General features: G+C 48.5%; 1 protein-coding gene across 1 annotated transcript in view; it reads right to left on the bottom strand.

Moving 5' to 3' along the window:
* Positions 1–21013, bottom strand: part of trak1a (trafficking protein, kinesin binding 1a) — a 236496-nt gene that overhangs the window by 149415 nt on the left and 66068 nt on the right. The window contains exon 2 of the mRNA XM_085989320.1: positions 18804–19099. Coding sequence (XP_085845446.1) covers positions 18804–19099 — 296 coding nt within the window. The remainder of the gene's footprint in view (positions 1–18803; positions 19100–21013) is intronic.

The raw sequence follows: 21013 nt of genomic DNA, 5'->3' as shown, positions 1-21013 counted from the left end.
AAAGGACAGGGATGGGCCGGAAATAAAGGTTCTAAATTGGGGGAAGGCCGATTTTAATAGGATAAGGCAGGATCTGGCCAAAATGGACTGGGATCAGCTACTTGTAGGAAAATCCGCATCGGAGCAATGGGAGGCTTTCAGAAGGGAGATTGAGATCATACAAGGGCAACATGTTCCCATAAAGGTCAAGAGTGGTTCCAAAAACCACAGGGAACCGTGGATGTCAGGGGATATACGGGAATGGATTAGGAAAAAAAGGAGGGCTTTTGGTAGATACAAAAGGCTAAAGACGGAGGAAGCCCTAGAGGAGTACAAAAAGTGCAGGGGGATACTTAAAAAAGAAATTAGGAGATCAAGGAGGGGCCATGAAATAACACTGGCGAGCAAAATAAAGGAAAATCCGAAGATGTTTTATAAGTATATTAAGGGTAAAAGGATAACTAGGGAAAAAATAGGGCCCATTAGGGACAAAAGTGGCAATCTGTGTGTGGAGCCGGAAGATGTAGGAGGGGTTCTAAATGAATTTTTTGCATCTGTTTTCACTATGGAGAAGGACGACGTAGACATAGAAATAGGGCGGGGGGACTGTGATATGCTCGAACATATTAACATCGAGAGGGAGGAGGTATTGGCGGTTTTAGCTGGCCTAAAAATGGATAAATCCCCAGGCCCCGATGAAATGTACCCCAGGCTGCTGTGTGAGGCAAAGGAGGAGATTGCGGGGGCTCTAACACATATATTCAGGACCTCTCTGGCCACAGGGGATGTGCCAGAGGACTGGAGAACCGCTAATGTAGTACCATTATTCAAGAAGGGTAGTAGGGAAAAACCGGGGAACTACAGGCCAGTGAGCCTAACATCAGTGGTAGGAAAATTACTGGAAAAAATCCTGAGGGACAAAATTTGTCTCCACTTGGAGAGGCAAGGATTAATCAGGGATAGTCAACATGGCTTTGTCAAGGGAAGATCATGTCTGACTAATTTGATTGAATTTTTTGAGGGGGTGACTAGGTGTGTGGATGAGGGTAACGCAGTGGATGTGGTATACATGGATTTCAGTAAGGCCTTCGATAAAGTCCCGCACAGGAGACTGGTCAAGAAGGTAAGAGCCCATGGAATCCAGGGTGCCTTGGCACATTGGATACAAAACTGGCTTAGTGGCAGAAGGCAGAGGGTGATGGTCGAAGGTTGTTTTTGTGACTGGAAACCTGTGGCCAGTGGGGTACCACAGGGATCGGTGCTGGGTCCCTTGCTGTTTGTGGTCTACATTAATGACTTGGATATGAATGTAAAGGGTATGATCAGTAAATTCGCGGATGATACTAAAATTGGTAGGGTGGTAAATAGCGAGGAGGGTAGCCTCAGTCTGCAGAACGATATAGATGGGTTGGTCAGATGGGCGGAACAGTGGCAAATGGAATTTAACCCGGAAAAGTGCGAGGTGATGCACTTTGGGGGGTCTAACAAGGCAAGGGAATACACAATGAATGGTAAGACCCTAGGCAAGACGGAGGGTCAGAGGGATCTGGGTGTGCAGGTACACAGATCCCTGAAGGCGGCGGAACAGGTGGATAAGGTGGTAAAAAAGGCATATGGGATACTTGCCTTCATTAGCCGAGGCATAGAATATAAGAGCAAGGAGGTTATGATGGAGCTGTATAAAACACTGGTTAGGCCACAGCTGGAATACTGTGTGCAGTTCTGGTCGCCACACTACAGGAAAGATGTGATCGCGTTAGAGAGGGTGCAGAGGAGGTTCACCAGGATGTTACCAGGGCTGGAGCGCTTCAGCTATGAAGAGAGACTGGGCAGATTGGGTTTGTTTTCCTTGGAGCAGAGGAGGCTGAGGAGGGACATGATTGAGGTGTACAAAATTGTGAGGGGCATAGATAGGATGGATGCTGAGGAGCTTTTCCCCTTAGTAGAGGGGTCAATAACTAGGGGGCATAGATTCAAGGTAAAGGGAGGGAGGTTTAGAGGGGATTTGAGAAAGAACTTTTTCACCCAGAGGGTGGTTGGAGTCTGGAACTCACTGCCTGAAAGGGTTGTGGAGGCAGAAACCCTCACAACATTTAAGAAGCATTTGGATGAGCATTTGAAATGCCATAGCATACAAGGCTACGGGCCAAATGCTGGAATATGGGATTAGATTAGACAGGGCTTGATGGCCGGCATGGACACGATGGGCCGAAGGGCCTCTATCTGTGCTGTATTACTCTATGACTCTATGACTCTATGAATGCCCGTGAAATTCTTACGCCTGGGAAAAGCAAGTGTAAGGCCGGCTGTTACCAGCATAAGAGTTTTAAAACATAGAAAAATAAAATTTTAGCACTCATTTATACATTAAAACCCTGTCCAATAAGGTAAGTTTATTTCTAGCCCCGTTAAAACATAGATACATAGAAGATAGGAGCAGGAGTAGGCCATTCGGCCCTTCGAGCCTGCTCCGCCATTCAATGCGGTCATGGCTGATCATCCAAATTCAGTACCCTGTCCCTGCCTTCTCCCCATATCCCTTGATCCCTTTAGCCTTAAGAAATATATCCAACTCTTTCTTGAATATATTTAATGAACTGGCCTCCACCGCCCTCTGTGGCAGAGAATTCCACAGGTTCACCACTCTCTGGGTGAAGAAATTCCTCCTCATTTCAGTCCTAAATGGCTTACCCCTTATCCTTAGACTGTGACCCCTGGTTCTGGACTCCCCGGCCATCAGAAACATCCTTTCTGCATCTAGTCTGTCCAGACCAGACAGAATTTTATAGGTTTCGATGAGATCCCCTCTCAATCTTCTAAACTCCAGTGAGTATAAGCCCAATTGACACAATCTCTCCTCATACGTCATTCCTGCCATCCCAGGTATCAGCCTGGTGAATCTTCGCTGCACTCCCTCCATGGCAAGAACGTCCTTCCTCAGGTAAGGTGACCAAAACTGCACACAATACTCAAGGTGCGGTCTCACCAAGGCCCTGTACAACTGCAGCAAGACATCCTTGTTCTTGTACTCGAACCCTCTTGCTACGCAGGCCAACATACCATTTGCCTTCTTAACCGCCTGCTGCACCTGCATGCTTACCTTCAGCGACTGGTGCACAAGAACACCCAGGTCTCGTTGCACTTCCCCTTCTCCCAATCTATTGCCATTCAAATAATAATCTGCCTTCCTGTTTTTGCCACCAAAGTGGATAACCTCACATTTATTTTTAAAAATTCAACAAATTAAACTTTTGTTTAATATTTAATGAAATGGCATTTTAATTAATTTTAAATATGTAATTGATTTTATTGTATGAGTTTGTGTATTTTTTAAGTGATCCCCATTCATACTTCGGGGAGTTCAGTCTGTACAGAACTCCATTAATATGAATGGGAAATTCCCTTCTTTGATTGGTTGGACCGGCCCACGTGAGCACAGAACCACCTGCGCCCCTGGGATACGTGGACCTCTGCCCGCGGGTACCCGGGGAGGCCCAGGATCGCGAGTCTCCGCACGCCCAGGCCACCAGGTAAATGCGTAGATTTATTTTTACAGGTCGGAGCACCCGCTTGCGGGAAGCGTCCAATCGCAAATGTTGGGCAAATGTTGTTATTGCAAAATTGAGTTGCTGCCAAACATTTGGAAAACTTTCCAGGGTCAGATTTAAGCTGGATTAGTTCATTTAAAAATAACATTAAAAATGTTGTGCAATAATTTTTTTGGTTCAGAAAATAGTGACCCCCCTTTCCCTCAAATCACACCTCCCATACATTGGGAGTAATTTATATTTAAAGCTGTACAACCACACAATGTATTTTTTTCCTTTTAATTGTACAGGATGTGGTTCATTTGCAATTTTGCCAGTCGGGTTAACATTGGCAAAAGCCCATCTGTGGCAAGACTTCAACCTGCAGGCTGACCTTCGTGTTGCTAGCAGTCACTGATTATGCTCAACAATGCACTGGGCAGTAAAATTATTTGAATCATAGAAGTTTGCGGCACAGAAGGAGGCCATTCAGCCCATCGTGTCTGTGCCGGCCGAAAAAGAGCTCTCCAGCCTAATCCCACTTTCCAGCTCTTGGTCCGTAGCCCTGGAGGTTGCGGCACTTCAAGTGCACATCCAAGTACTTTTTAAATGTGATGAGGGTTTCTGCCTCTCCCACCCTTTCAGGCAGTGAGTTCCAGACCCCCACCACCCTCTGGGTGAAAAAAGTTCTCCTCAACTCCCCTCTAATCCTTCTACCAATTACTTTAAATCTAAGCCCCCTGGTTATTGACCTCTCTGCTAAGGGAAATAGGTCCTTCCTATCCACTCTATCTAGGCCCCTCATAATTTTATACACCTCAATTAAATCTCCCCTCAGCCTCCTCTGTTCCAAAGAAAACAACCCCAGCCGATCCAATCTTTCCTCATAGCTAAAATTCTCCAGTTCCGGCAACATCCTCGTAAATCTCCTCTGCACCCTCTCTAGTGTAATCACATCTTTCCTGTAATGTGGTGACCAGAACTGCAGGCAGTACTCTAGCTGAGGCCTAACTAGTGTTTTATACAGTTCAAGCATAACCTCCCTGCTCTTATATTCTATGCCTTGGCTAATAAAGGAAAGTATCCCGTATGCCTTCTTAACCACCTTATCTACCCATCCTGCTACCTTCAGGGATCTGTGGACTTGCACTCCAAGGTCCCTCTGATCCTCTACATTTCTCAGTGTCCTACCATTTATTGTGTATTCCCTTGCCTTGTTAGTTCTCCCCAAATGTATACCTCACACTTCTCCAGATTGAATTCCATTTGCCACTGTTCTGCCCACCTGACCAGTCCATTGATATCTTCCTGCAGTCTACAGCTTTCTTCTTTATCAACCACACGGCCGATTTTTGTATCATCTGCAAACTTCTTAATCATACCCCCTATATTGAAGTCTAAATCATTGATATATACCACAAAAAGCAAGGGGCCCAGTACTGAGCCCTGCGGAACCCCACTGGAAACAGCCTTCTAATCACAAAAACACCCGTCGACCATTAACCTTTGGTTCCTGCCTGAGCCAATTTTGGATCCAACTTGCCACTTTGCCCTTGGATCCCATGGGCTTTTACTTTTCTGACCAGTCTGCCACGTGGGACCTTTTCAAAAGCTTTGCTAAAATCCATGTTGGTTCATCAAAGGGAGTTATATAGAAATTTCTGACTTTCAAATGTAGAAAGTTCAATGCAACGACCCCTCCCCCACCCCTGCAAAAAAATTAGGAGTAATAAGCATGGAACGATGCTCCTTTGGTCGAGTTTCCCTTTCCGTAACTCCCATTCTGTGGCTCAGCACGGCAGCAGAGCAGAGATTCAGAACTTGCAGTCTGAGATGCCGCAGGAGCCGCTCTGTGCGCAACCTCTCATGAATGCATGACCTTAAGCGACTGGTTCAGGATGGAGGGAGGCGGAGTCTGCATTTTCGTCGCTCAGGAGGGTGAACAGAGGGTTCTCGAGGGCAACTCGGGATGGGCGATAAAGGCTGGCCTTCCCAGCCTCGCCCACACCGAATATTAAAAAAAACCACATTCCGTCCAGACGTGTGGCGGGGGCCAATTACAGAGCAGGACTGGCATAGAAACATAGAAGTTAGGAGCAGGAGTAGGCCATTCGGCCCCTCGAGCCTGCTCCGCTATTTAATGAGATCATGGCTGATCATCCAAATTCAGTACCCTGTCCCTGCTTTCTCCCCATACCCCTTGATCCCTTTAGCCTTAAGAAATATATCCAACTCCTTCTTGAATATATTTAATGAATTGGCCTCTACTGCCTTCTGTGGTAGAGAATTCCACAGGTTCACCACTCTCTGGGTGAAGAAATTCCTCCTCATCTCTGTCCTAAATGGCTTACCCCTTATCCTTAGACTGTGACCCCTGGTTCTGGACTCCCCCGCCATCGGGAACATCCTTTCTGCATCTTGTCCTGTTAGAATTTTATAGGTTTCAACGAGATCCCCTCTCATTCTTCTAAACTCCAGCGAATATAAGTCCAATTGACCCAATCGCTCCTCATTCGTCATTCCTGCCATCCCAGGTATCAGTCTGGTGAATCTTCGCTGAAGTCCCTCCATGGCAAGAACATGCTTCCTCAGACTGGCGGTGGTCTTCAAAGAGTTTCTTGCTGCCCGCAGTCAGGGATTGGTGATAGGACCTCTGGACCAGTTAATTCTACAGGGTTACCTCCAACAGCACTGTAAAGTAAGTGCAGCGATGCTGTGTACCCGCCACCAGCAGTGAGTAAGCTATCTTGCACTGGTTATAAATCCACTCAGACATCAATTAATCAGATGCCAAACTGCTCCATGGGTGTACGACAGAGAGGCCCCGCACAGATCTGCCCCTGCAGTATCTCGGACGCCAGGTTCTGAATCTTGGCTCTGTCACTGTGGAGCCACAGAATGGGAGCCACAAAAGGGAAAAATCAAATCAAAGGAGCAACATTGTGCGAGCTTCTATCTGCACACCACCCAGCGACAGACGACACACAGCGACACTGGCCCAAGCTCAGGCAGGGCAAGCGGCGCTGGAACAGGAAAAATAAATAAAACCCTCCAGGACTGGGAGAAATTACTTGGAAAACCTTGAAGTCAAAAGAATAATTTAAAAAACACACGTCCTTCAAAAGTCTTCAAATTCCTTCTGTAACAGCAAACCAGAGAACCTAAACGAATCTAAACTGGCCCACACTGCTCAAAAAACAAACAATTGCATTGAAACAAACTGACTCCACTAATCGAGAACGTGGAACAAAAGTCATTCTCTTCTGATGCCAAATCTGCTCGAGTGCAGATTTTCCACAACATAGTTAATCAAGTTCAAGAGCTCCGTTGCTTAGGACACCGATACATACAAACAAACACAGGAGCTCATGGAGTGAAAACCACCAGAAGTGGCAAATGGTAAAAACAGAAGCTTTTCCAACAGCCGTACGGTACAGAAAAGGTTACTCACTCATTATTTTTCTTCTATTTTTGTTTTCATTGCTCCAAGAACTACATTTTAAGAAATATCGCTTCAAAATACCCTTGAGAGGGGAGACGCGAGAGCCAGAGAGAAAAGCAGAATGTGTAATAAATTCCAGTGTTTGGGATGCTAACAGGGATCATCACGTGGGCTGTTAATTCCCTGACTAAGCATGGATTGAATAATGACAATGACACGACAAATCTGCTGATGTGTTTTCCTTTTGTCTGTCAGCCGCGGCTCAGTGGGCCGCACCCTCGCCTCGGAGTCAGAAGGTTGTGGGTTCGAGTCCCACTCCAGGGACTTGAGCACAAAAATCTCGGCTGACACTCCAGTGCAGTGCTGAGGGAGTGCTGCACTGTCGGAGGTGCCGTCTTTCAGATGAGACGTTAAACCGAGGCCCCTGTCTGCTTTCTCGGGCGGATGTAAAAGATCCCACGGCACTATTTTGAAGAAGAGCAGGGGAGTTCTCCCCGGTGTCCTGGGCCAATATTTATCCCTCAATCAACATCACTAAAAACAGATTATCTGGCCATTATCACATTGCTGTTTGTGGGAGCTTGCTGTGCGCAAATTGGCTGCCGTGTTTCCCACATTACAACAGTGACTACACTTCAAAAGTACTTCATTGGCTGTAAAGCACTTTGGGAGGTCCGGTGGTCGTGACAGGTGCTACAGAGATGCAAATCTTTTCTTTTCTTTTTTCCTTCCGCCCCTCTGCTACTTCCATGTGCCACCTCAATCTGTGACTCCTTCAAACAAATGAATCACACCTGTGAGTGAAAGACTGCATCATTTAAATTTGGTATAAGAGATGCGAGTGAACCACTGTTTAACAGAGCTCATACTGGAGTCGTGATGTCGAATGTCTCAGAGCTCTCGTACTGGTTTTGTGAAATATGGATTTTCAACAAAGACTGATCCAGCATTGCTGTAACACGGAGTGTGTGTAATCTGGTGTTTAAAGTAACGAGGCAAGAAAGAACAAGAAAGCAGTCCAACACACCCTGCACCTTAATCTCCACCTGTGATAGGCTTAATGCCTGCTTCAACCAAAGGAACACAAAGCAACCAAGGTTTCCATTTTCAGTCGCAATCCAGTGACCCATGAGGGAGAGTCCAAGCAAGGATATCAGGTGAGAACAAACCGATCACGGCCCACAATGCTCCAACAGCCTGCTGATACTCGCCATGTTCGATCACACAAAGAATAGTCACAGATAAGATACTGGACAGCTGCCAAGACCCCTGACCTGCATTAGAAGGCAAAGAAATAGTGCCAAATGACAGGAAGGGGGAGAGAAGGGGAAGAGAGGGGGAGCGGGGCAGGAGAGAGAGAGAGAGAGAGAGAGAGAGAGAGAGCGGGGCAGAGGGGGAAAACAGTGATCAGAAGCGACGGACACAGTGGCAAGAGAAGAAGGGAAGGGGAGGAGGGAAGGGGAGGAGGAAAGGAGAGGAAGGAGGCATAAGATGAGGAGCTAGACGGGGAAGAGCATGGAGTGGAGATGGGGACAATGCGCAATGGGAAGGGGATGGCAAAAGCGGGCAGGAGATGAGGGACGGTGGTGGGGAAGGAAGAGTGGTGGTGGAGAATAAATAGGATCACAAGTGGAGGGGCAGGAAAGGTGATGATGGGAGTGAGGGCGGTGCCAAAAGCAGGGGGATATCGGGCTTCCTGCGGAATCCAGCGGCTACCTGGTCAAGATAGCTGCCCCGAGGGAGGAGGGGGACAGCGTGAGAAGGTGAATAGTGCGGAGGGTGGGGTAAGGGTCAATGCCTAAAAGTTAGCTCAGTAACAGTGACGGGGAGAAATGTGGCAGCCAATTTGCACACAGCAAGAGCCCACAACCAGCAATGTGATAATCTGTTTGAGTGATGTTGATTGAGGGATAAATATTGGCCAGGACACCAGAGAGAACTCCCCTGCTCTTCTAGTGCCATGGGATCTTTTACATCCACCTGAGAGCGCAGACAGGGCCTCGGTTTAACGTCTCCTCCGAAAGACGGCACCTCCGGCAGTGCAGCACTCCCTCAGTACTGCCCCTCCGACAGTGCAGTGCTCCCTCAGTACTGCCCCTCCGACAGTGTGGCGCTCCCTCAGTACTGCCCCTCCGACAGTGCAGCACTCCCTCAGTACTGCCCCTCCGACAGTGCAGCGCTCCCTCAGTACTGCCCCTCCGACAGTGCAGCGCTCCCTCAGTACTGCCCCTCCGACAGTGCGGCGCTCCCTCAGTACTGCCCCTCCGACAGTGCGGCACTCCCTCAGTACTGCCCCTCCGACAGTGCGGCGCTCCCTCAGTACTGCCCCTCCGACAGTGCAGCGCTCCCTCAGTACTGCCCCTCCGACAGTGCGGCGCTCCCTCAGTACTGCCCCTCCGACAGTGCGGCGCTCCCTCAGTACTGCCCCTCCGACAGTGCGGCGCTCCCTCAGTACTGCCCCTCCGACAGTGCAGCGCTCCCTCAGTACTGCCCCTCCGACAGTGCGGCGCTCCCTCACTACTGCCCCTCCGACAGTGCAGCACTCCCTCAGTACTGCACTGGAGTGTCAGCCTAGATTTTTGTGCTCAAGTCTCGAGTGGGACTTGAACCCACAACCTCCTGACTCCGAGGCGAGGGTGCTGCCCACTGAGCCACGACTGACACTGCGTTTTGAACGGTTTACACGTCCATGAGTGTTGTACAAATTAAATTGCAATGACACGTTGAAAGAAAAATACCAAGTCCAATAAAACTATTACCAATTAACCATATTCCAAGTGTTGGGGCACAATTTGTCACTTGACATCTCAACAAAGAATGGCCACCAGCAAGTTTCAAGATTAGACAAAATCAATGCCTTTAAAATGTCATTGAAAATCTTTACCTGACAGCACATGAGGGTGTGCTGACATAAGTGCGCAAAGGCAGCGTCAAATGCAGGGTCTTGATGAACCAAACTCACAAACGAATAATCAAAAACAAAAAGGTCCCGATGACCTTTGCACCTTCACTCCACAGAACCTCGGCACTCAAACTGACCTTTTTCGAACTTCTTTCTGTAAACGTGCAGCATTGCAAAAGTTTATTAACAGGAATTCTTAACTAGCCTGATGTGCAGCTCACCGGCAGCACAACGTGAAAGGGGTTCTGTGGATCAACAGGAAAACTTGGTTGTTTTTTTTCTTAAAAAGAGGATATCTTGAACAATGGCCTGGAACAAACTCTTGGGCGTTTTCTATAAATAATTTCATTTTCATCAAGTTGGATAAATAATTCAAACGGCCTTCATTTCGGATTGTATATGTGTGTGGTTGGGAGGCGGGGGGGGCGTGGGGAGGGAGGAGGCAGAACGACGTTCACGGAGTGCCATTAGGAATATCACACTGACCAACTAAAAAGGCTGTGAACCAATCAGTAGAAGATTGCATCATGGAGTGGAGAGGTGGGTGGTCCCCACTCGGTCAAGAGAGATTCCCTATTTTTTAAATCTCAATTGTGGACTGAAATTCATCAATTTGCAATGATTTGAATTCTTTGACTCGAGTAATTCAGTTTCTGCGAACGTAACCAGGTATTATTGTCAGATTTCCAGATTCCTCCCAACTGCATTTTGAGCTGAAATAACAACAGAAAATGCTGGAAAAACTCAGCAGGCCAGGTAGCATCCGTGGAGAGGGAAACAGAGTTAACGTTTCAGGTCTGGGACCCTTCATCAGAACTGGAAAAAGCTGGAGATGTAACAGATATTAAGCAGGTGCAGAGACAGGAGGGCATTGAAGGAACATACTGTGCTTTTGAAAGCGGCAGGAAAGATGAAATGTTGCAAGTGAACATGAAATGAGGAGAGATTGGATCGATTGGGCTTGTACTCGCTGGAGTTTAGAAGAATGAGAGGGGATCTCATTGAAACTTATAAAATTCTAACAGGACTGGACAGACTAGATGCAAAAAGGATGTTCCCGATGGCGGGGGAGTCAAGAACCAGGGGTCACAGTCTAAGGATAAGGGGTAAGCCATTTAGGACTGAGATGAGGAGGAATTTCTTCACCCAGAGTGTGGTGAACCTGTGGAATTCACTGCCACAGAAGGCAGTGGAGGCCAATCCATTAAATATATTCAAGGAGGAGTTGGATATATTTCTTAAGGCTAAAGGGATCAAGGGGTATGGGGAGAAAGCAGGGACAGGGTACTGAATTTGGATGATCAGCCATGATCGCATTGAATGGCGGAGCAGGCTCGAGGGGCCGAATGGCCTACTCCTGCTCCTATCTTCTATGTTTGTAAATGGGAATGGCAAAATCATACAGCATGAAAAATGGGGGCAGGGGTTATAGTTTGAAATTGTTGAACTCAATGTTGAGGCTGTAAAGTGCCCAATCGAAAGATGAGGTGTTGTTCCTCGAGCTTACGTTGAGCTTCATTGGAACAATGCAATAGGCCGAGGACAGAGAGATCAGAGTGGGAGTGAAGCGGAGAATTAAAGTGACAGGCGACCGGAAGCTCAGGGTCACCCTTACGGACTGAACGGAGGTGTTCCGCAAAGCGGTCGCCCAATCTGCGTTTGGTCTCCCCAATGTAGAGGAGACCGCATCGTGAGCAGCGAATACAGTATACTAGATTGCAAGAAGTACAAGTAAATCGCTGTTTCACCTGGAAGGGGTGTTTGGGGCCCTGGACAGTGGGAAGGGGGGAGGTAAAAGGGCAGGTGCTGCATCTCCTGCGCTTGCACGGGAAGGTGCCAGGCGAAGGGGAAGTGCCGTTAGGGATGATTGAGGAGTGGACCAGGGTGTCGCGGAGGGAGCGGTCCCTTCAGAATGCTGAAAGGGGAGGTGAGGGGAAGATGTGTTTGGTGGTGGGATCACGCTGGAGGTGGCGGAAATGGCGGAGGATGATCCGTTGACTGTGGAGGCCGGTGGGGTGAAAGGTGAGGACAAGGGGAACCCTATCATGGTTCTGGGAGGGAGGGGAAGGGGTGAGGGCAGAAGTGCGGGAAATAGAACAGACACGGTCAAGGGCCGTGTCAACCACGGTAGAGGGGAATCCTCGGTTGAGGAAAAAGGAAGACATGTCGGAAGCACTGGTGTGGAAGGTGGCATCGTCGGAGCAGATGCGGCGGAGACGGAGAAACTGGGAGAATGGAATAGAGTCCTTACAGGAAGCGGGGTGGGAGGAAGTGTAGTCCAGGTAGCTGTGGGAGTCGGTGGGCTTGTAGTGGATGTTTGTCGAAAGCTGATCGCCAGAAATGGAGACGGAGAAGTCAAGGAAGGGAAGGGAAGAGTCGGAGATGGACCATGTGAAGGTGAGGGAAGGGTGGAAATTGGAAGTAAAGTGAATGAACTTATCTAGTTCAGGGGGAGAGCAGGAAACGGCACAGATACAGTCATCGATGTACCGGAAAAAAAGAGGTGAGGGAGGGGACCTGAGTAGGACTGGAACAAAAAATGTTCCACATATCCCATGAACAGGCAGGCATAGCTTGCTGTGTGCAAATTGGCTGCTGCGTTTCCTACATTACAACAGTGACCCCACTTCAAAAAAAGTACTTCATTGGCTGTAAAGCACTTTGGGACGTCCGGTGGTCGTGAAAGGCGCTACAGAAATGCAAGTCTTTATTTTTTCATATAGATGCAGGCAGACTTTTCATGAACTATTTTCAACATGCACAAGTACTTTTGCACCTTTTCACCACTGGACGGCGCTGTAAGGTAGGAGTGCTGAACCAACACTGGACGGTGACACCACTTAGTGTAATAACACCTTCTTCACTTTAGATGGTGCTCCAACGATACAACACTCGTGAATATTCGCAAGGATCTGGGGGTGTGGTCACAAAACTTCTCATTCTGTTGCCAAAGGTACAGTGTGTAATGCTGAGGCACTCCCAAACCCTTCCTCTAAACTCGTTTCATGTGCTGCCTCTTGTGAAATAACGAACTGATTCTTGCCTGGACACTGATCTAAACTAACAATGGTTTCCGGTGCCGCTTTCAACCATCCAAATGTAAACCGCTTCCTCCTGCTGCCTTTACTAACTCGAGCTGTTGCTCATTCCGCTACACGGCACAAACTGACTCTGCGTTCGTCTATCCTTGCTCTCCTTCTGCTGCTCCTCGATCTCTCTCTCTCTTTGTTCCCCCTTCTCACTTCCGCCGACACTCAAAGCAAGAGTTGGTCAGTTGCGGAACAAGGGGTTGCATATCCCATCATGTACTGGAGCTCAGATACACTCACAGACACAAAATGCAAGAAGCCCATCGAAAGCAGCAGCTGGAAAGCAGAAGTAATGAAAACTGGGTTAAACCTGGAAAAAGGGGGATTATAAAAAATGGTGAAAGAGACTAAATTTGTACCAAGACCATGAATTAAACCTGGATGAAGTTTTTCTGTAAGTTTCAGGCAACTGAGCTGCACGTACATTAGTTGGAAGAAAAGCTTTGCTTCTCAAAGCTAGTACTCTCGCCTGAGTCAGAAGGTCGTGGGTTCGAGTCCCACTCCAGAGACTTCAGCACAAAAATCTAGGCTGACACTCCCAGTGTAGTGCTGAGGGAGCGCCGCACTGTCGGAGGGGCAGTGCTGAGGGAGCGCCGCACTGTTGGAGGAGCAGTACTGAGGGAGCGCCGCACTGTCGGAGGGGCAGTGCTGAGGGAGCGCCGCACTGTCGGAGGGGCAGTGCTGAGGGAGCGCCACACTGTCGGAGGGTCAGTGCTGAGGGAGCGCCGCTCTGTCGGAGGGTCAGTGCTGAGGGAGCGCCGCTCTGTTGGAGGGGCAGTACTGAGGGAGCGCCGCACTGTCGGAGGGGCAGTACTGAGGGAGCGCCACACTGTCGGAGGGTCAGTGCTGAGGGAGCGCCGCTCTGTCGGAGGGTCAGTGCTGAGGGAGCGCCGCACTGTCGGAGGGGCAGTGCTGAGGGAGCGCCGCACTGTCGGAGGGGCAGTGCTGAGGGAGCGCCGCACTGTCGGAGGGGCAGTGCTGAGGGAGCGCCGCTCTGTCGGAGGGGCAGTGCTGAGGGAGCGCCGCACTGTCGGAGGGGCAGTACTGAGGGAGCGCCGCACTGTCGGAGGGGCAGTACTGAGGGAGCGCCGCACCGTCGGAGGGGCAGTACTGAGGGAGCGCCGCACCGTCGGAGGGGCAGTACTGAGGGAGCGCCGCACCGTCGGAGGGGCAGTACTGAGGGAGCGCCGCACTGTCGGAGGGGCAGTACTGAGGGAGCGCCGCACTGTCGGAGGGGCAGTACTGAGGGAGCGCCGCACTGTCTGCGGTGCCGTCTTCCGGATGAGATGTTAAACCGAGGCCCAATATTTATCCCTCAATCAACCTCACTAAAACAGATTATCTGGCCATTATCACATTGCTGTTTGTGGGAGCTTGCTGTGTGCAAATTGGCTGCCGTGTTTCCTACATTACAACAGTGACTACACTTTAAAATTAGTTCATTGGCTGTGAAGTGCTTTGGGATATCCTGAGGTTGTGAAAGGCGCTATAGAAATGCAAATCATTCTTTCTAGCCTCTAGTTTCTGTACATCCAAAAATTGTGTAAATGGCAGATTTGAAGCAATTTTTGGAAAATTGCAAAAATGTTATAGCTTATTTAAATCTGTATCTGTACCAGTCATGACCCATGTCGTAGTTAAATTAAAATTCACTTTATTTAATAAAGAAGATAAATCTCGACCTCCAATGGATCACTGGAAAAATGACATTTAATGGTAAGGAACCGATCTCTCATCTTGCTTACTTCAAGCACTGGGCTTGCCTCTGCATCAGGCTTTCAGGGAGATGATTGCGCTGGTGGGACGAGAGATCTTCCTGCTTCGGTACCAGGATCAAGTGACCCCCCCAACCCACGGGTGAAACTTAGGCATGTGGATGTGGAGATGGACAGTGTCTGGGGCTTGGCTTTCATTGTAAAATAGTCAAGCGCTTGCTGTCTGGGCTAGCACACGAAGACTGGCCAATCGAGCAAAGCACCAGATTGTCAAAAATACCAGTGAGCCACAACCCAAGTGTGAGCCACGACACAGTGAGGCGAGAAAAGCAATCTAAAGACAGCCAGAGTATCGTCGTGCCAACACCTTGCGTTACCTGAGGAAGGATGTTCTTGCCATGGAAGGAGTGCAGCGAAGATTCACCAGACTGATACCTGGGATGGCAGGAATGACGTATGAGGAGAGATTGGGTTGATTGGGCTTGTACTCGCTGGAGTTTAGAAGAATGAGAGGGGATCTCATTGAAACTTATAAAATTCTAACAGGACTAGACAGACTAGATGCAGGAAGGATGTTCCTGATGGCGGGGAAGTCCAGAACCAGGGGTCACAGTCTAAGGATAAGGGGTAAGCCATTGAGGACAGAGATGAGGAGGAATTTCTTCACCCAGAGAGTGGTGAACCTGTGGAATTCTCTACCACAGAAGGCAGTTGAGGCCAATTCATTAAATATATTCAAGAAGAAGGAGTTGGATATATTTCTTAAGGCTAAAGGGATCAAGGGATATGGGGAGAAGGCAGGGACAGGGTACTGAATTTGGATGATCAGCCATGATCACATTGAATGGCGGAGCAGGCTCGAGGGGCCAAATGGCCTACTCCTGCTCCTATCTTCTATGTTTCTATGTTACAGAATAGTTAACGTCGGTTTCTGTGCACTGTTCCTCAAATGAGATCCCTATCTAAATTTTCAGGGAGACAACATACTTCCCCACAGGTAGGGAGATGCTGACAGACAGCAAGCCAGGCAACCTCTTACGGGTTGATTGTGCAACAGGAACGAGGAAGAAACTTCTCCCCTTTTGAGGACTGCCTTTGATGGCCAGAGAATTGTCCGAGGCAACCGTACCAGTCGAAAGAGCCTCCGCCAGGGCTCCTGGCGGCACCGACACCTTCCTCAAGAGGAGGATTGGCGGAGTTCCACCAATGGGAAAGTGGCAGAGCGGAGAGAATTCGAACACCATCGTGTGATTGGTCATGGGTGGACTGATCCCGCCACCTTCCCACACCGGTCAGCAATGCGCTTTCGCCATTTTCAGGCTTTTATGGACCTTCCTCGCGAGAGCAAGTCCCGGCCATTCAATTAAAACAATTAATAGAATTAGACAGAACGGCATAGAATTTACAGCACAGAAACAGGCCATTCGGCCCAACAGGTCCGTGATAGGGTTTACGCTCCGTGCGAGCCTCCTCCCACCATACGTCATCCAATCCCATCAACACATCCTTCTGTTTCTTTCTCCCTCATGCGCTTATCTAGCTTCCCTTTAAAGGCATCTGTGCTATTCACCTCAACCACTCCCTGTGGTACCAAGTTCATTAACATAAAATTATAAGGGGTCTAGATAGAGTGGATAGGAAGGACCTATTTCCCCCAACAGAGGGGTCAATAACCAGGGGGCAGAGATTTAAAGTAATTGGGAGAAGGATTAGAGGGGATTGGAGGAGAACTTTTTTCACCCAGAGGGTGGTGGGGGTCTGGAACTCACTGCCTGAAAGGGTGGGAGAGGCAGAGACCCTCATCACATTTAAAAAGTACTTGGATATACACTTGAAGTGCCGGAACCGACAGGGCTACGGACCAAGAGCTGGAAAGTGGGATTAGGCTGGAGAGCTCTTTGTCGACTAGCACAGACACGATGGGCCGAATGGCCTCCTTCTGTGCTGTAAATTTCCATGATTGAATGACTCTTATAGAATAATAAGTAGAATAAATAAGGAATTACTTCCTTCTGAGTACATTGAATTATTCTGAGTCAATCATCTTGCGGTTGTTTAAAATATAACCTTTTACAACAAGTCTTGAAAGGAGGGGAGAAAGCAGAATACATTACATTTAATTAGGAGAAAGGTTTAATTGAACGTGGCACACAAGTGACTCTATAAAACATACTAATTAAACATCATATTCTGTAAATTAAATGAATGCACATGAACTTTAATGCTCAGGTTATTAGTTTTAGATTAGCGGTAAGATAATACTTTATTCAACCTGACTGGCAGGATAATCATTTCACTTGCGTGGGCAGTGGTGAGGGTTTGCACAAGTATCGTTGCTTTTTGATTTTATTGCAAGTTGTAGTCAACAAACATTTACACAAGGCACAGCAAATCCCGTTAAGCAAGCAGCTTTGTGTCCTGGTTTTACTGCTCCTGTCCAACTGAAAAATAGCCCAGGAGTAGATAATGAAATAAAGCAAACATTTAAATCATTGCTGAAGAGCAACATGAGTAAACCACGAAGTTTTCGGAAACAAAAACTTACCGTTCGAATCCTCAACTAGGCAAATGTTCACGGCGACTGAGCACAGAAACAGTCTATATCGAGACCATGAGACTTAGAAGCAGGAGTCGGCCATTCGGCCCCTCGAGCCTGCTCCACCATTCAATGAGATCATGGCTGATCTTTGACCTCATCCCCACTTTCCCGCCCGATCCCCATATCCCTCGATTCCCCTAGAGTCCAAAAATCTATCGATCTCGGCCTTGAATATACTCCGATTCAGCATCCACAGCCCTCTGGGGTAGAGAATTCCAAAGATTCATAACCCTCTGAGTGAAGAAATTCCTCCTCATCTCAGTCCTAAATGGCCGACACCTTATCCGGAGACTGTGCCCCCTAGTTCTAGACTCTCCAGCCAGGGGGAACAAACCTCTCAGCATCTACCCTGTCAATCCCCCTCAGAATCTTATGGAAGAGTGACAGGGGATCTTGTTTTAGGTATTCAAGATCCTGATGGGTACCGACGAGCGGAAGCAGAATCTTGCCCCGAGAACAGCAACAAATGTGGATGGCAAGAAGCTCTCAAGAGAGAAGGTGAAAGCAAAGATTCGGAGGAACTATTTCACACAGAGGGGGGTGAATATTTGTAATGGACTGGTCATGGAGACAATTAAGGATGATAACGTCAGTAAGCTTAAGGAGGAGCTGAACGGGCAACTGGAGAGTAAATCGATTGAGCGGTATTAGTACTCAAGTGTATCTTCTGGTTTTGAACCCTGAGGCTGGCCAGATGGGACAAAATGCTCTTTTCCATTCCATCCATTCGCACCAAATCCCATTCCCGCATCACCCTCTGTGCTCGCTGACCTACATTGGCTCCCGATTAAGCAGCACCTCGATTTCAAAGTTCTCATCCTTGTTTTCAAATCCCTCCATGGCCTCGCCCCTCCCTATCTCTGCAATCTCCTCCAGCCCCACAACCGCCACCCCCCCCCCCCCGAGATATCTGCGCTCCTCTAATTCTGCTCTCTTGAGCATCCCTGATTATAATCGATCCACCATTGGTGGCCGTACCTTCAGCTGCCTGGGCCCGGAGCTCTGGAATTCCCTCCTTAAACCTCTCCGCCTCTCTCTCCTCCTTTAAGACACTCCTTAAAACCGACCTCTTTGACCAAGCTTTTGGTCACCTGCCCTAATATTTCCTTATGTGGCTCGGTGTCAAAGTTTGTTTGATAATCGCTCCCGTGAAGCGCCTTGGGACGTTTCACTGTGTTAAAGGCGCGATATAAATACAAGTTGTTATTGTTGTTGTACATTCCTGTCTACCTATCAATTCATTAAATATATTCAAGAAGGAGTTAGATATATTTCTTAAGGCTAAAGGGCTCAAGGGATATGGGGAGAAGGCAGGGACAGGGTACTGAATTTGGATGATCAGCCATGATCTCATTGAATGGCGGAGCAGGCTCGAGGGGCCGGATGGTCTACTCCTGCTCCTATCTTCTACGTTTCTAGGTTACCTACATGAAAATGTACAGTTGCGAAGGCCACCAAAATAAGGGATGCTGAATCCTCGTCAGATTTATTGTCTCATTAGTCCTTCGCAGCAAACAGTCAGCTGTTTATTCAAGATGCTCGTGACTTACCAGTAATGGTGCAGGCATCCCTGTGCTCCTCGCTGCTGGAAGCATCTTCTCGGCCGAACGCCTCACTCACGTAGTGCACCTCATGGGTGCCTGTGTCACAGGCGAGAAATGGGCAATCCAGCGGCTCCGGGGCAGACAGGGTGGCAGCCAAGGTGTCTGGACTGGAAGCTGCGGCGTCCAGCTTGACAGGTTTCACAGGGTCCAGTAAATTGCCATCGGTAGAGCGAGCGCTGGCAGAGCGGTCCGACAGGCGGAGGAGCAATCCCCACTCCGTGTCCCTCCTGGTATCAACGCACCTGAAACACAGAGGGCACACACGGTAAAGCTCCGAACTCTCGTCTTCACAACTGAGCCACGAATCAACAGAAACTGAGTTTCTTTTAATAATGAAACACAAATTAACGTTACGATGGTGGTTAAAAAGCAATATTGTGCCTCAATATTCCACTGAAATTTACAAGAGGAAAGAGAAACTGGCGTTTACACAGTGCCCATCAACAACAACAACTTGTATTTATATAGCGCCTTTAATGTAGTAAAACGTCCCAAGGTGCTTCACAGGAGTATTTTAAGACAAAACATTTGACACCGAGTCACATAAGGATAAATTAGGGCAGGTGACCAAAAGCTGGGTCAAAGAGGGAGGTTTTAATGAGCGCCTTAAAGGAGGAGAGGTAGCGAGGCGGAGAGGTTTAGGGAGGGAATTCCAGAGCTTGGGGCCCAGGCGACTGAAGGCACGGCCGCCAATGGTGGAGCGATTATAATCGGGGATGCTCAAGAGAGCAGAATTAGAGGAGCGCAGATATCTCGGGGGGTTGTAGGGTTGGAGGAGATTACAGAGATAGGGAGGGGCGAGGGCCATGGAGGGATTTGAAAACAAGGATGAGAATTTTGAAATCGAGGCGTTGCTTAACCGGGAGCCAGTGAGCACAGGGGGTGATGGGTGAACGGGACTTGGTGCGAGTTAGGACACAGGCAGCAGAGTTTTGGATGACCTCAAGTTTACGTAGGGTGGAATGTGGGAGGCCGGCCAGGAGTGCGTTGGAATAGTCAAGTCTAGGGGTAACAAAGGCATGGATGAGGGTTTCAGCAGCAGATGAGCTGAGGCGGGGCGGAGACGGGCGATGTTACGGAGGTGGAAGTGGGCGGTCTTTGTTATGCTGCAGATGTGTGGTCGGAAGCTCAAGTCTCTTAGAAACACTTCCTAAGGCCGCTACAGTGAATTACTGTGAAGCACAATGTGGTGCAGTTTCTGCTTTGGGCGCAAGTAGCGATTCCGGCACAAATTGTGCCCGTTTCGCAAAGTGTTTCCTCCCGCTTCCCAAGTTGCCGCTCAAACTTGTTTGCATATTGCCGAACGCAAAATCTGCTGTGACCATAGCAACAGGAGGAGGCCATTCTGCCCCTCGAGCCCATTACACAGGACAGGAGGAGGCCATTCAGCCCCTCGAGCCTGGTACACAGGAACAGGAGGAGGTCATTCAGCCCGAGCCTGGTACACAGGAACGGGAGGAGGCCATTCAGCCCCTCGAGTCTGCTCCGCCATTCAGTGAGTTCACGGCTGATCTGCGACCTAACTCCAGATACCCGCCGTTGGCCCATTTTTTTTTTAATTTATTGGTTTATGGATCTTTAATGCAACAGACAGAGATTTGGTTTAACCTTAGATCCAAAGGTCAGCATCCCAAACGATGCAGCACTTCCTCAGCAACACCCTGGGATATCAAAACCTCTGTAAAAAGGTGGTTATTAGAGCTTCTGTTTCATTCTGCCTTAAAATAGTTTAATTTCTTACAGCATCAGCAACTGTAACAGCCACAAATAATTACACAGTTACCCCAAGGGGTAATTAGATTCCAACTTATTATTCAGAAGTTAGACAAAAAGGCACGTGTATTTATAGTGGACGGAGTCATTAGCCAAATATATAACTAAAAAAAGGCAAGACACGCACGTTATTCTAATCTCCACACATAATAGCTGGAATGTCTAAGAAGAGAAGAAATAGGAGCAGGAGTCGGCCGTTCAGCCCCTCGAGCCTGCTCCGCCATTCAATGAGATCATGGCTGATCATTGACTTTCCTGCCCGATCCCCATACCCCCAGAGGGCTGTAGATTTACTTGTACTTCTTGCAATCTAGTATACTGTATTCGCTGCTCACGATGTGATCTCCTCTACATTGGAGAGACCAAACGCAGATTGGGCGACC

This window comes from Somniosus microcephalus, chromosome 5 (assembly GCF_052327205.1).
Source record: "Somniosus microcephalus isolate GS21.2 chromosome 5, FLI_Smic_1.0, whole genome shotgun sequence".
Taxonomy (NCBI): Eukaryota; Metazoa; Chordata; class Chondrichthyes; order Squaliformes; family Somniosidae; genus Somniosus; species Somniosus microcephalus.
This window is presented reverse-complemented; position numbering and strand designations above follow the sequence as displayed.